At 46.3% G+C, this 15,607-nt stretch overlaps 1 protein-coding gene across 3 annotated transcripts in view; it reads left to right on the top strand.

The window, feature by feature from the left end:
• TCF20 (transcription factor 20) overlaps positions 1-15,607 on the top strand; it is a 177,869-nt gene that overhangs the window by 158,023 nt on the left and 4,239 nt on the right. For all 3 annotated transcript variants that reach the window (XM_023734590.1, XM_023734589.1, XM_023734591.1), the window contains exons 3-4: positions 6,985-7,078; positions 14,629-14,678. In XM_023734590.1, coding sequence (XP_023590358.1) covers positions 6,985-7,078; positions 14,629-14,678 — 144 coding nt within the window. The remainder of the gene's footprint in view (positions 1-6,984; positions 7,079-14,628; positions 14,679-15,607) is intronic.

Below are 15,607 nucleotides of genomic sequence, written 5' to 3'. Positions count from 1 at the left end.
ACTTGCTACAGAGACACGTAATGTGGTCTGAAAGGCCTTCGCAGAGAAACTAGTGTTTTTCAGGGTCATCAGCAGAACTGTTTGGGGGTTTTATGGGAGAGGAATGGGGATTTAGATGGGTGATTTTATTCCCTATTATTTTTATATCCGAAGGAGGATGATCGGATTAAAGAAAGATTGTTTGCTTGTGTGTGTGTGTGCGCACACGCACGCCCATGTGTGTACATGTTTCTTTCTCCTTTTGATGGGCAGCAGATGACTGTGTCCCAGGCGGCAGAGAAGATGAGCTATTATGCTTTCAGTGTGTTGTGAGGGGCAGTACCATCTGCTGGGCCTTAGACTGATACAACAGGAGGGGATCCAGAAACAGCCATAGCAGATTATTCTAGACGATTCTAACCATGAGCAAGTAGGGTTGCATCACAAAGGTGAGGACAGGCTGGGAGGAGCCAAGCAGAGCACCTGGCGGGTGATCCTGACGAGGCAGCTCCTGAGTCGGGTGTGCAGGAGTCTGCTCTCCACATAGGCGTAGGGGCCAGCATCAGCAGAGTACAAGGGACAAGCTTGCAGGACACTCTTTCATTCTGGTTGTACTCAGAATGCCTTTTTGGGTAGTTTTGGTGCCCTTGAACTGCTTGTGTTTAATTCGTATGTGATTATGTATAATTTCATTCCCTGTTTATTTAGTACCTTCCTCCCAGGAGTACAAAAAAAAACTTCACAAAACTTTTATCCAGTTCCCATTAATCTGCTATGTTGATCTCGAGAAGACATGAGAGGGGAAGTACAGTGAAAGTAATGGTGACTAGTAGCTGAAAGGGGAAGTGTGCGGTGATTTGGTCAGGAGCTGAGCCAACCACACCCTCAAAGGTGAAAGACTATTGAAACATACAAGGTGGCAACTAAAATTAAGGAAAGACTGAGGCAGCAAACCTCCAAGTCCACCCAGTGCTGCTTATTTTGGACAATAATATTCTAATGAAAAAAGTTCCACAAAATTTTTGACTTGTATTAATAGGCTCTACCCAATCCATTGCTGTCTGGTCGATTTTGACTCAGTGACCCAGTAGGACAGAGTACAGCTGTCCCATAGGTTTCCTAGGCTGTAGTCTCTACAGACACAGACTGCCACATCTTTCTCCCTCAGAGCAGCTGGTGGATTCAAACCGCTGACCTTTCAGTTATCATCCGAGCGCTTGACCAGTGCGTCACCAGGGCTCCTTTAGTAGGCTCTACTTGGTATGTATTAATGTCTGATTTCAACATCAGTAACTACCAAGAATATGATACATAGATGAAGATACGTTTTATGTATTTTTATAAGTTTATAAAACACCTTCACACTTAATTCACACAACAACTTTATGAAGAAGGCAAATCAGGTATCATCCCCATTTTACAGATGATGAAATTGATGTGGTGACTTTCTTGGTTTTAACACACGTTCTTTTTCCACTGACAGTGAATGCTACTGACATCGTGATGGGCTAATGTTTTACATAGGTATCACATCATAACTTATTAAGATGTATATTTAATGGATTCAGTTTCTGAAATTGATCAAATCCAGCTTTTGCTGGAGCAGCTGTTGGACATAAGAGCAGTTTGAGCTCATGCCGTGTGCTTCTGGTAGTAGCACTGACTGGGCCTGGGAGTCACTGGGCGTCTCTCTGGCCCTTTGTGGTTGGTGTTGAAGCCCAAGGTGGTACCTTGGTTGTAGTGTGGAACCCAGAGGCGGACATTAGAGCCCTTCTCCCGAGTCTGTGAGAATGGCCATCCCCAGAATGCTCCAGCCAGTCTCATGAGGAAACGTAAGGAGGTTGTCCAGCTCTAAGGAAAACATAGGGTTTTCCATGTAATGCTTTAACCAACACCTTGAAGTGCTCTTGACAGAAAATTGACAGGGTGCAGAGTTGCATCAAAGATAGATGGGCCAGGGCCTTACAGGGTAGCCCCTGGTATGTAGACTAGGTCATTGCAGTGTAGCAGGAACAAGTAGTTTGGGTGGCCTAGAGGCTTCTGTTCTAGATACAAGAGGCATAGTTAAAAGGGGGAGAAAAAGCTTGCTGGTGGCAAGAAATTAACACATACCTTGTTCCACGTTCTCCAAGCTCTACCAGCATCAGCTTTTTAACTCATACTGAAGAGTAGCCTCTTTTGTTTTCTCAAAGCTCTCACATTTGTCTGACATTGCACGCATTCCATCAGCCCACACTTACCCTGGGGATACAAGAATGGCCCTCCCTTCAGGGGAGTCGGACAGACGTGAATAAGTAGGTACTGTAAGAATGAGCAGAAGTTTGTGAGATGCTGGATAAAAGCCATCCCAGGCACAGTAGTGGCAAAGTATGTGATCTGTAAAGCCCAGGCGGAACGCTGGTTCCCAGCGAACTAATAACACTCTAACCCAAATGCATGGGCGCTCTGAGCCCTTCCAAGATGTACATTAAACAGAGCAATTATTCAGGTCACAGGTCCATCTCGTAAAGGAGCCTTGGTGGCGCAGTGGTTAAGCACTTGGCTGCTAAGGGAAATATTGTCGGTTAGTACCCACCAGCCTCTCCACGGGAGAAAGTTGTGGCAGTCTGCTTCCGTAAAGATCTACAGCTTAGGAAGCCTTATGGGGTAGTTCTACTCTGTCATGTAGAGTCGCTATGAGTCGGAAGTGCCTCGAAGGCAATGGGTACATCCATCTCTCAGGAAAGAGCCTTTCTTTGAATGGAGAGGCATGCAAAATTCCCTCTTGGAGCTTCCTGGCCCCTGCAGCTTACCATCTGTAGTCAGTGAGCCCTGCCACTCAGACAGTGAAAGGGTCAGGGTGGATGTCAGGCCATTTTCTGTTGTTCAAACATGTTCAAAAAACTAACAGATTTTACCGAATATTTTCCAGATTTACAGTATCATGAAATGTCAGAGTAGCTTGAAAATAGCCTTGATTCGCTTCCGTAATAAATGAAGAATTCACTATTAAGAGATTATTTCATCATGAGAAAATTGGGCTGTTGGTTGTTTGAAAATGTAACTTGATTTAGAAACCATGCTTTAAGTACCACTGTGTGTCTTATATTTTGGGGGAGGGAGGGGGACAGTATTGGGTGGACTTTCGTCTTGTAAGAATGTATGTCGTTAGACTTGTAACAACAGTGTAGTCAAAAAGGATGTTTAGCAATGCAGACAGTGACCTTATTGTTTACAATATTTGAGAATGATTGCATAAATAGTTTTTTCAGCTAAAAAATAAAGTTAGGGTTAAAAATCTAATTGGAAATGGTACTAGCCTAGGTATTGATTTTTGGAATAGAAGAGGGAAATAAGAAAGATGTTATAGAGATAAGATTTTATATTCTTCCTTTAGCACCTGGCACACAGGAAGCACTTTCCAGATGTTGGGTAGAGTCAATGAAAGAGACTAGAAGGCAGCATGGTATGGTGTAAAGAATACTGAACTTGGGATTCAGAAGGGAACGGGCTGAAGTTCTAATTCCGTTACTTCCTAACTATGTGATCTTTGGCAGGTCACTTTGCTCCTAGCAACTGTTTCTTCCACTAGAAAGAAGAGCTGTAGGCCCAGAGTCCCTTTTAGTTTCAGTGTTCAGTGATCGTGTGATGCCAACATTTGCCTAAGGAAAGGCGAATGAAATGGTACAGTTTTCCTTGAGGAAGAAATTTGTCACATTGAAGAATGGAAAATAAAAAGGGACAGTCACTTATGAGATTCTCTGAAATTCCCTGTCTTTGTTTTCTGTTGCTACTGTAACAGTTTACCACCAACTTAGTGGCTTAACACAACACAAATTTGTTGTCTTAAGGTTCTCTAGGTTGAGCTAAAATCAGGCTGTTGGCAGGGCAGTGTTGCTTTCTGGAGGTTCTAGGGGTAAAGTTGTTTCCTTTTCCAATTTCAAGAGGCAGCCCACATTCCTTGGCTTGTGGTCTCTTCATCTTCAAACACCGTTACATCTCTCGGACTGCTTCCTTCATCACACCTCTCTCTGATTATCAAGGCGGAGAGATTCTGTGCTTTTATGGACCCATGTGACTAGATTGGACTCGGCTGGAGAGTCTTAATCCCATCTGCAAAGTCTCTTGCTGTGCAAGACCACAAGTTCCGGAAATTACGATGGACATCTTTAGGGGGGGCATTCTGCCTACCACACCCCATCATCTATACATTGGTCTATAGGGGACAGAGGTATAGTGGAGCACTGAACAGCCCCCAGGAAATCTGGAATCCTAGCCCAGCCAGTCATTGCACCTCTCTGTGTTTTTGTTTTTCTCATCTAAAAAGCTGAATTAGAATAGTGGTTCTCAAACTGTAAAGTGCATCCGCACAGAGTGGGGTAGGGCCTGAGAATTTGCATTTCAGACTAGTTCCCAGGTGACTCTGATGCTGCTGGTCCAGGGGCCACACTTTGAGAAAAGCTGAGCTAGACCAAGGCTGTAAATCTTTACAGAAGTGGACGGCCACATCTTTCTCCTGATGGGTTCAAACTGCTGACCTTTCGGTTAGCAGCCGAGCGCTTTAACCACTGTGCCAGCAGGGCTCCTACAACATTTCTAAGGTCCTTATGTAAGGCCCTTTGGATGCAATTTAGATTTTGTAAATTGTGTAGCACTTTATTGGTGTAGCTTCTCTGGTGAATGGTGTTTGCTTTCTTCACGAAGATGGGCCATGTGGGCTGTGGGCTGTGGGCTGTGGGCTGGTTCAGAGCACGGAGCTCAGTGTTGAGGTAGGAAGGGACCAGGTAGGCATCGTTCAGATCCAAGCTCCAGCACTTCTTCACCTTTGTGCTTCTGTCTCCTGGTCTGTGAACTAGGGGTGATGGCAAGGCCTGCTCCCCAGGTGGTTTTTCATTAGATGGTCTGTGTAGAGCGTCCAGTGTATGTCTGGCACATGGTCATCATGGGTCACGAGTCCTGGGCACTTATAATCCAGGCACCGTTGAAAGCCTGGATTAACACATTTAACTCTTACCACATCTCTATGAGGTAGGGGCTTTTATTAGTCCAGTGTTTGCAGGTTGAGGAAACAAAGGTAGGAATTTAACCAAGGACACACAGCCAGAAAGTGGTGGAATCACTTACCAGGCAGTTACTCAGCTTCCAGAGCCCAGACTCTTAACTGTTACACAACAGTGTGGCAAATATGAGGTCCCTTCTTGTAGCAGCAAAGAAGATGTTTCCTCCCCTGTACCAAGAAGTCTGGAGGCAGGTGGTCCTGGGGGTTACTTCAGTGCTCAAGAGTGTCACGAGGTCCACGTTGTCTCGGCATCCTCAGTAACTTAGCCTTGTCTTCAGGGCTGTCACCTGTGGTGATAAGATGGTTGCCACAGATCCCTTCGTCCTCTCCTCACACAGGCTGAGCAAGAAGTTGCCTATCCTCTGTCTTTGTCCCTACCACTGGCTCTGACTGAGACCCAGGTAGTCTTTTACGACTTGGCAAGGGTGTGCCAGCAGATGGTAATCTTTAACTGATTATCAGCACCCAGGAGGACATTGGTCTTCTAAGAAGACAAACTTTTTTTTTTTTTTTTTTAATGTTTTATTGTGTTTTCGGTGAAAGCTTAGACAGCAAATTAGGTTCCCATTTGACAATTTCTACACAAATTATTCAGTGACATTAGTTACATTTTTCAAGAAAAGCCTCTTGAAGGAGCTATCTTACAGTGTCTTTGGAGGATGCCAGGGGAGGTCAGCCTGAGTCTCAGGCCTGACCTGGGACAAGTTACTTCCCTTCTGGTACCTCAGGCATCTCACCTGTAAAGTCGGGTGGTTATGAGGACTGAAAGAGTTAAGCCATACCAGGCACATGCAGGGTGTCCCACACCTCAGTTCACAGTTGCCCCATTAGTTCAGTTTTACCGTCAGTGTCAGGGAAGCTGGCCCAGCTCCCTGTCAGCTAGTCCCTGCCTACTGTGGGTGGGAGGGATCCCACCATGGCACCATCCCGGTCTGTGTCTGCTCTCACAGGTGAGGTGCTGAGCCATGCTCACCCCTTCTAGGGCCCTCATCCTGGCCTGCCTTTGTGGGAAAGAGGGAGAAGAGCGCCCATTAGTCACCGTGCCGGGAAAGGTGCGGGTGCCTGTGGGAAGCCCTTCTCCACCAGTGGCTGAATCTTGCATTTGGCCTCATCTAGCCTTGCCTCAGCCACTGAGGAGTCCGCATCCTCCTTCACTGGGGCCACTTGTGGTTGGATTTTACGAATGATTAGTGTTGATGGGACACGTGCACTCAAAGCAGCCTGGTAGGGAAGCTAGAGATGTGCCCCACTTAAGAAAACCTGGCCATGTAAGGAGGAGTATCGCAATTAAAGGATAACTTTTCACTTAGCCAGAAATTCATGGCAGGTTTCCTAGCGCATTTAAAATAGGATTCAATGTATAAAAATACAGTTCTGCTCACAGGAGCCCTTGTTTTCTGAAAAGAGAAGTATACTTGTATTGGGCATTTAGGGTAAGTAGATCAAAAGTAAAAATAAAATCTTTCTACAAATATAAGAAGAACTAGAAAGCGGATTCCTCTTTAGTTCCAAAAGGTTTATATATAGCTCTACTATCTTACCCTCTCCTACCCCAAACTTCCACTGCAGAAATAAACAGGCAAGATCTGTAGGCAGCTCAGGAGAATGAGGACTGAGACAAACGTGGGTGGGTAGGTGGGCGGCAGGAGTACAAGGGCAGGGCTGGGTGCTCTACCCTCTGGGGTGTCTACCACGGTACTGTAGGATTGCTTATCTCACCCCATTGTGTTGCTCTACTGATTGATTTGAGACATTTGTGAGGCCTGGCCTAAAAAGTTGTTGCTGGATCCCTTTCATGGTGTGGTCAGTGAGTGGAGGTTAGAAATTGACCAGTCAATTCTGCCACCACAGACTCCTGTAACCACAGAGACACGTGCTAGGGTCTTACTAATGGGAGTCTAGGAAAAGCCCAGAGGAGAGGGGTGCGTCTGGGATACTGACATGCCTGACTTCTTCCTTCCTTTCAGAAATGTTCCCACTGCCAGGAGGCAGGCGCCACCTTGGGCTGCTACAACAAAGGCTGCTCCTTCCGATACCATTACCCATGTGCCATTGACGCAGGTAAGGTGGGACCATGGACCCTTGTCCAGAGCGTCCTAAAAGTTCGGACATACACCTTGATTCTCTCCCTTTTTTCCCTCTTTTTGAGTTCTTTTTCTGTCTCCTGACTCTGTTCTGTTTGTAAATTTTAAAGGAATGCAGAAAGGATAATAGAAAGGAATGAAATGGGGTGATTTTTTCTTTAACAGCAGCTTTATTGGGATATAATTCACATACCATACAATTCTCCTGTTTAAGGTGTACTATTCAGTGTTTTTTAGTATATTCACAGAATTTTGCAACCATCACCACAATAAATTTGAGAACATTTTCATCACTCCAAAACAGAACCCCTACCCATTAGCAGTCACTTCCCTTTCGCCAACACCTCTCTCCTAGCCCTAGGCAACCACTAATCTACTTCCTGTCTCCTTTGGATTTGCCTGTTCTGGATAGTTCATGTAGATGGAATCATACAATACGTGGTCTTTGTGACTGGCTTCTTTCACTTAGTATAATGTGTTTAAGGTTAATCCATACTCTAGCATGTATCAGTACTTCATGCCTTTTTATTGTTGAATAATATTCCAGTGTATAGATATATCTTATTTTATTTGTCTGTTCATTGGTGATGGGCATTTAGGTTGTTTCCCTTTTTTTTTTTTTTTTAGCTATTATGCTACTATAAACTTTCACATACAAGTGTTTGTGTAGACATAATATTTTCCTTTCTCTTGAGTGTATACCCAGGAGTGGAATTGCTGGGTTATATAGTAACTCTGTGTTTAACATTTTGAGGAACTGTCTTAACTTTTCCAAATTAGCTATAGTATTTTACATTCCCATCAGCAGTATATGATGCTTCCAGTTTGTCTACATCCTCACCAACATTTTTTATTATGGTCATCCTAGTGGGTGTGAAGTGGTATCTCATTGTGGTTTAGATTTACATTTCCCTGATGACTAGTGATGTTGAGCACTTTTTTATGTGCTTATTGGCTATTTGTATATCATTGGAGAAATGTCTTTTCAGATCCTTTGCCCATTTTTTAACTGGATTATTTTGTCTTTTTATTGTTGAGTTGCAAGAATTCTTTATATATTCTAGATGCAAGTCCTGTATCAGATAATTTGCAAGTATTTTCTCCCATTCCGTGGGTTGTGTTTGTACTTTCTTGATGGTGTCCTTTGAAGCACAAAAGTTTTTAATTTTGATGAAGTCAAATTTATCTATATTTTCTTTTGTTGCTTGTGGTTTTGGTGTCATATCTAAGGACCAATGCCTAATCCATGATCACAAAAGATTTGCCTCTGTGTTACCTTCTAAGAGTTTTATAGTTTTCGCTCTTACATTTTTATCTTTGATCCATCTTGAGTTAATTTTTATATATATGGTGTGAGGTAGGGATCCAGTTTCATTCTTTTGCATACCGATATCCAGTTGTCCCAACACCATTTGTTGAAAAGACTAGTCTTTCTCCCATTGAATTGTCTGGCACACTTGTCAAGAATCAACTAATTATAAATGTTAAGAGTTTATTTCTAGAATTTCAGTTCTATTCTATTGGTCTATACATCTTTCCTTTTGCCAGTACCACACTGTCTTGATTACTGTACCTTTGCAGTAAGTTTTGAAATCAAGAAGTGTGAGCCCTCCAGCATTTTCTTTTTCAAGATTGGTTTGGCTATTCTGAGTCCCTTGAATTTCCATATGAATTTTAGAATGAGCTTGTCAATTTCTGCAAAGAAGCCAGCTGGAAATTTGATGGAGATTGTGTTGGTTCTATAGATAAATTTAGGGAGTTTTGCCATCTTAACAATGTTAAGTCTTTTGACCCATGAACATGGGGTGTTTTTCCATTTATTTCAGTCATCCTTAATTTATTTCAGTAGTGTTTTGTAGCTTTCAGAGTATAAGTTTTGTACTTGTTAAATTTATTCCTAAGTATTATATTATATTTGATGCTATTGTAAATGGAACTGTTTTCCTAATTTCATTTTCAGATTGTTTATTGTGAGTATATAGAAATACAATAGATTTTTTGTATATTGATCTTGTATCCTGCATCCTTGCTGAACTCGTTGATTGGTTCTAATAGTTTCTTAGTGAATTCTTTAGGATTTCCTATAGTAAGATCATGTTAACTGCAAATAGAGGTAGTTTTAGTCCTTCCTTTCCAATCTGGATGCCTTTTCTTCCTTTTTCTTGCCTAATTGCCTTGGTTAGACCCTCCCATACAATGTTGAGTAGAAGTGGAGACAGCTGTCTTGTTCCTGGTCATTAAGTATAATACTATCTGTGGGTGTTTTTAGATGCTCTTAATTGAGTTGAGGAAGTTCCTTTCTATTCCTAGTTTCCTGAATGTTTTTATCATGAAGAGGTATTAGGTTTTCTCCAGCATTTTTCTGCATCTGTTGAGATGATCAGGGCAATGTTTTTGTTGAGCGATAACCATTGAAAGGAGGGAACCCTTTTAACCAAGAAGTGCTGTCCACTGAGCGATGCAGAGGCCTGGAGTTCCGACTCAGCCCCAGCAACCTGGGAAGATCATCCTTGTTCCTCTAGACTGTTATCTCCTAAGTGGATGGGTTTTTTCAGCAGTTAGTTCTGAGCATTAGATGTGTCTGCTTCACCGAGCCTGCCCTCATAATGCTTGCATTCTGGTTGGAGAGAGAGAAATGAAGAGATACGGAGTGAAGTGTGTGCCACTGAGTGCACTGTCCGTGAGCGTGTCCCAGGTCTGCAAAGGGAACTGTGGCCTTCCCCAAGGCAGCCATGGAGCTGTCTCTGGGAGGTGGGCTTGACTTGGATTTGGCGTGGCAGGGAGGAGGGAAGAGGATGTGGCTGGCCAGGTGACAGAAACATGCACAAGCGCAAAGCGCAAGGACCTGGGGGCCGACAGGCTTGGAAGGAACCTCAGAGTTGGTCTTGCCAACTTCCTTCCCGTGCAGGAGTGTTGCCGCATCCCTGACCTTGGCTTGAGCACTTTCTACCTTCCTTTAACGTCTTCTCTTTGCTCCTGCTTGTTTTCCCTTCTTCCTCTTCTTTTCTCTCCAAGTTTCTGTAGGAGGAACAGCTAAAAAGAACAAGAAAGGTACAAAGGGTACTGCTTGTGCCAAAGATGGAGTCTCATAAAAGCGTGAGTGTTTATAAGAGAGAGGGAGAGAAAAAGCCATCCTGAATGGCAGCTTGGTGGCCAGGGAGACTGTTTGACCAGAGGGATAGGTGGGGAATAAGAAGTAGAGAGCCTTGAAGAGCCTTTTCCAGGAGTTTGGGTTTTAGTCTGTCCTGTCCATTGTCTGTCCTACTCTCCACATTGCGTCTGAGCTGTTATTCACCACCTGGGTGGTGGTCTGGCATATTCTATCGTCCAGCCTTTAAGTCCTCTCTCAAGAGCCACCTGATTACCTTTTCTTATTTTCATTATATTGTCCTAGTTATGTCAGGATGTTTTGTTTTCTTTTTCTAGTTGAAGCTTCATGGCTTTTAAATGAAGCTTTTTAAATATTAGGTCTTTGGCGGTGGTTAGCTTTATATGGGGAGTGCTGCAAGAATTGGCCGTCGTGTTGGTGCCTGGGTAAAAAGCAATCTCCCATATGGAGGCTCTGCTCAGAATTAGGGTGAGCGGGTAGGTGGTGACCAGGACACTCCTGTGTGTACACTGGGGCATGGCCATGTTGGAGGCTGGCTCACAGCAAAGGGCCCACCTTGGGGGCTGCCGTCTCTTCCCAGCTCGTGGCCTGCCTCCTGCACAGCTTCTCCAGGGACTAGACGGTGCTGCCCAGTAGAACTTTCAGCAGTGACAGAAAAGCTCTGTATCTGTGCTTCCCGAGACAGCAGCCACAGCCCAATGTAACCGTTGAGCACTTGAGATGTGGCTGGTGTGACTAAGGAACTAAATTTTTAATTTGATTTTATTTAAAGTAATGTAAACTTAAATTTAAATGGCCACACATGGCTAGTGGCTGGACAGCACAGGCTTAGAGCTGCTTTGATCAAGCTCAGGCAGTAGTGGTGGGGTTCTCTGGAAAGGGAAGCTTACCCAGACCCCACTGCACCCCACCACAAGCAGAGAAAGCAGGGGCTACCTCATTAGTTGAATGTTAATATACAAGTGGTATTTGTCGCTTCTGTGTTGGAGCCTGTCTGGTCTGGCTGCCCAGGTGGGTGGGTACTAGCTCTGTCTAACAAAAGTGGTGGCTGAGTACCAGCACAAGGAGGCTGCCTGGGGCCGGCAGGTGCAAGGGGCTCTGGGTGCTCTGGCCCCACCATCCGTCCGCCGCACACTCTGCTTCTCTGTTTGGAGAGCTGGGACCAGAGTGGCCTCGTAAGTGACCGCGAGCATTTACTGGTTTTTTTCGAGGACCGAGTCACAGTGATTCAGCCTGCATTACTCTGGGGGGTGTTTGTTCCCCACAGTCTTCCTCAGGAATTCTCTTCTGCACACAAGTTTTTATATCCAGGAAAAAGGTCGCTGATTGACTTTCTTACGAATTACGTAAAAATAAGCCCATGGTTGAAGAGTCCCTGTCTCTGGCGCCTGGGTCCTATGTGAAGTAAGAAACAGTTTAACATTTTCCTCGCTGCCTTGCTGTCAACTGCCCAGGTCTTTAAAGAGCTATTGATGTCTCAGGGAAAACTTTTATGACTTGGGATGTCTCTATGGAAACCGAATCTTTGTTTTATGGGATCTGTGGCTCCTGCAGCTTCCCCGCCTGACCTGATGCTGAGCCTACGCCTGACCTGATGCTGAGCCTACGTGCTGACCTCACGCTCGCTTTTTGTGCTGCTCCTTGCATTGCCTCACAGGCGCAGGACGTGGCTCCAGTAGGCGAGTGCAGCGGTGAGAGTGTGAGCGCTGGTGAAAACAGACGTCTTCATGTGCTTAATCCTCTGAGCTACAGCAAGTAAGCAGAGGGAAGCAGGAGCTCTGCTAGTTCATTAATCATTCCATTGTGAATGAAGAATCTTGCCTGGAGGGGTTCTTTTACCCTGGTGAAGAAGCACTGCTGGGAGTGGTGCCTTCTGCAGCCACCTGGGAGCAGGTTTTTAAACTGCCCTCTGCTGCAGACTCTGACCTTGCAGTGGTCTTCACAGCCCTGGAGGGGTGGCCTGCCCTCCCTGACAGGGCAGCTGCCTGCATCCCAGAAGCCAGGACCCTGCAGCAGCCCTGCCCTGTTAATCTCCTCCCTGAGTCGCTGCCTGAAGCCGGAGCCTGCCTCTCCTGCCACTGCCCCCTCAGCCAGGGACCGCACCCCAACCCTGCATTTTGCCAACAGAAGTGATAAGGTGGCTCGGGTACATTGTGAATCCACTGGCGGCCGTTTCTGATGCCCAGCAGCTCCAGTGGAGATTAGATTCATCTCTTCCTGGTTGATCTCCCTACCTCCTCAGCTGGCATGGGTCGCTAGCGCTCAGGGTCTGTGGAGCTTGTAATGAGGCACTCAGCACAGTCCACCTGCCTTTAAGCCCACAGAATGGAAAGTGGAGTGCTGTTCTGGGTGTGGATGTTTGTCTGAAGCCATCTGTTGACCAGGCCTCCTCATGAGTCCTTCCAGCTCTGTGAACATCCAGGGAGGCACTCAGTTTGACTTCACCGAGCGGAAGTGCTAGCCAGTCCCCCTGGACGGTGCAGGGGTGGCCAGCGGCTAAAGAAAACAGCTTCGAGACTGTGTGGTTGGCTGGCCATGCAGCCCTCAGTCAGGTGCCTGTTCAGGGTCTCCAGAGGAGGTCTTAGCACGCTTCTTACTGCTCTTCCCCTGTGGGACTGGTGGAGGCATCCAAGAAGAGCCTCCCTGAGCCCTTCCAAGTTTCACTGTGACCCTGACCTATAGGACCAGGAATCGCAGGTCCTGATGGCCTGTGGTATGTAGAGAACAGATAAGGCCCGCACCGTGTTCCTAAGTGGTGGGTGTTGCCAAAGGTGGACCTTGTCTCTGGCAGATGTTGAGGAGACTTCCGCTTCCAGAAGTACCTGGTGTTAGTTCCAAGTTGCCTTTAGTGTGCGCTTCGGTTGTTTTGTGTCTTTTCTGCTTGTGACTGAGAGGGAGGGAACCCAGTTCCTGACTTTAGACGTGTTTTACTAGTGGTCCGTCACAGCTGGTTACCGTTCTGTGGTGATGAGGGGACCTGAGCCTCCTGTGCCTTTGTGATGGGGTGCCACGCCGTGACCCCATCTTGATTTCTGTAAACCCCTGTGGCGCAGGTGGCCGAGCCCCCCATGCGCTCTCCTGTCTCTCTTTGGCCCAAACTAGAGGCTCTGTCAGCAGGCGGCCCAGTCGCGGCTCCCGCTGTTCAGAAGCTCTTCTGGCAGATTGGAGCAGCTGGAGTCTTGGTCACGCTCTGTACTTGTGGGTTTTAAATTAACACATTTCATTTACTGCTATGCTATTGACTTGCTAGCGGAGGGGCCTGGGGCTTGAGGATGACTTGCTGAGTCCTTGTGTGAGGACCTGGGAGCCAGGAGGCTGCGCCCACTCCTGCATAATGGGGCACCGGCAGGGCTTGGGGTTAAGCCAAATGATCAAAGGCCCTTTTGATTCTTTAGGCTACTGTTCCCTTGCTTATTACCTTTTCACTTGAAGTCTGTGGGTAATCAGACTGCTAACCTGGATCTCAATTTAAACCTGAATATCATCGTAAACCTAAGGATGAGAGCACGGCTGCGCCGCCATGCTGCTGAAAGCTGGCTGAGGATGTGTGATCAATATTTATTAACATTCTGCCACCACGACTTACACTGGAGCTCCGGGAGATGAGGTGCACACACAGTGAACTTCGTGCATTGCACTTCTCACCCTGCTCCACCCACTGCCCTGCACCACAGGGACCTCTCACCTGGAGGCAGGGGCGTGTCCTTGTCCATGTAAGGCCCGGATCACCGTCTTCAGTGTTAGGGCAGATAATTTTCCCCTTCAAGGACTAATCGCACCCTCATGGGGTTTTCATTTCTCTGAACATTTAATGTGGGTTACCAGGTTGGTGTCAGCGCTTCTCCTGGGGACCTGGGCTGCAGGGCGAAGGTAGCACTGGCCTCTGCCCTGGCCTCCTCTCTGCACCCCGCTGGTCTCTCTCCACACAGAGGAGAGACGGCCTCTGGACCTTGAAGGGCTTTTACAAGGAGGGTTTGGCTTGGCCTAGAATCGAGGTTTTTAACAACAACATTTATGGGAGATGGTACGATCTCGTCATGGAAATATAGAAAATACAAAGAAAATTAAAATCACCTGTAATCTTAGTACCCAAAAAGAACCACTGTTGTACTTTGGTAGATTTTCTTTCAGTCTTTTTTTTTATGCATAGAAAACATTTAATAAAGTTAGGGTTGTGCTTAGACATTTGTGTGTCCTGCTTTTGGAAGCAGTTTTGTGCCATGAGTGTTTCCCTATACTGTTAAGTATTGAAATGTTAATTTTGTACATAACTGTTGATATTTCATCATGTGGAGGTACCACAGTTTATTTGGGGTGTTTCTGATGTCCTGTTAGAAATCACCATGTTGGGCCTCTCATCTCCAGGTCAGCTGCTCTCCTGCCCCAGGCTCCCTTTGACTGACCCCTTTGTCTTGCAGATTGTTTGCTACATGAGGAGAACTTCTCGCTGAGGTGCCCCAAGCACAAGGTGAGTCAGAGGCCCCAGAACTGTGCCAGCAGGGCTGGGGGCCTGAGTGGCTTCTCTGGAAAGACCTAAAGAGACCAGACATTGGAGGAGCAGCGCCTGGGGCTGCTGACCCACGACACACTCCTGGCCCTGGGCAAGTGGAGCAGCTGGTGCTAGAGGGAAACCCATGTCATAGGCCAGCACCCCGTGTGGTGTGAGTGGGCTGAGAGAAATGTGTGTGTGGTGGGGGAAATTAGAAGATCAAACCCAGTAAAACTACTGATTTTCATTTTGATTTAACGGGAACCCCAGTTCACAGTGGGCATGTAAGATTGGTTCTAGGCCTTTATACATAAGCAAAGGCATTTTCCTAGGCTAGAGGAAATAAGGTTGACTCCAGGGCTTTGGGGAGCAGAAGCAACCAGAGACGCCCAGCTGAGGGCCTGCCCCCCAACTCCTTGTGTGTTTAAGGTGTGGTCTATCTCCCTGTGGGGAGGAAAGGAGGGGCTCGGAGGAGGAGCAGTCTCCCGCAGTGGCTACGCTGCCTCCTCTGACTGAGGGGACACTGACACCTGGTGGTCACCAGCTGCTCACAGTCTGCACAACCTCCAAGTAGGGCCAGAAAGTGCTAGAAACAGGTCCTCCAGAGAGGTTGGCCCTCGAAACGCTCCTGAAAGTTGCTTATCTGCGCTTTTCTTTACAGATTCTTTCCAGAGGTAGATCACAGGGTCTTTATTTGTACTCAATTTGCATGTTTTTATTTTTAAAACTTCCCTTTTTTAAATGGTCACATTTTGCCTCAGAAAATCCTGTCTGAGTATCTCCTGTTTGTCATTCAATACTGACTCTCTTCTTTCTCTTTCGTTTTCCATGTGCTGCTCCCTGCCTCACCTCTGCCCTCCTGGGTCCCTCCCTCCCTCTCTCTCTCCCTCTCTCTCTCCCTCTCTCTC

This window comes from Trichechus manatus, unplaced genomic scaffold (assembly GCF_000243295.1).
Source record: "Trichechus manatus latirostris isolate Lorelei unplaced genomic scaffold, TriManLat1.0 scaffold00069, whole genome shotgun sequence".
In the NCBI taxonomy this organism is placed as follows: Eukaryota; Metazoa; Chordata; class Mammalia; order Sirenia; family Trichechidae; genus Trichechus; species Trichechus manatus.
This window is presented reverse-complemented; position numbering and strand designations above follow the sequence as displayed.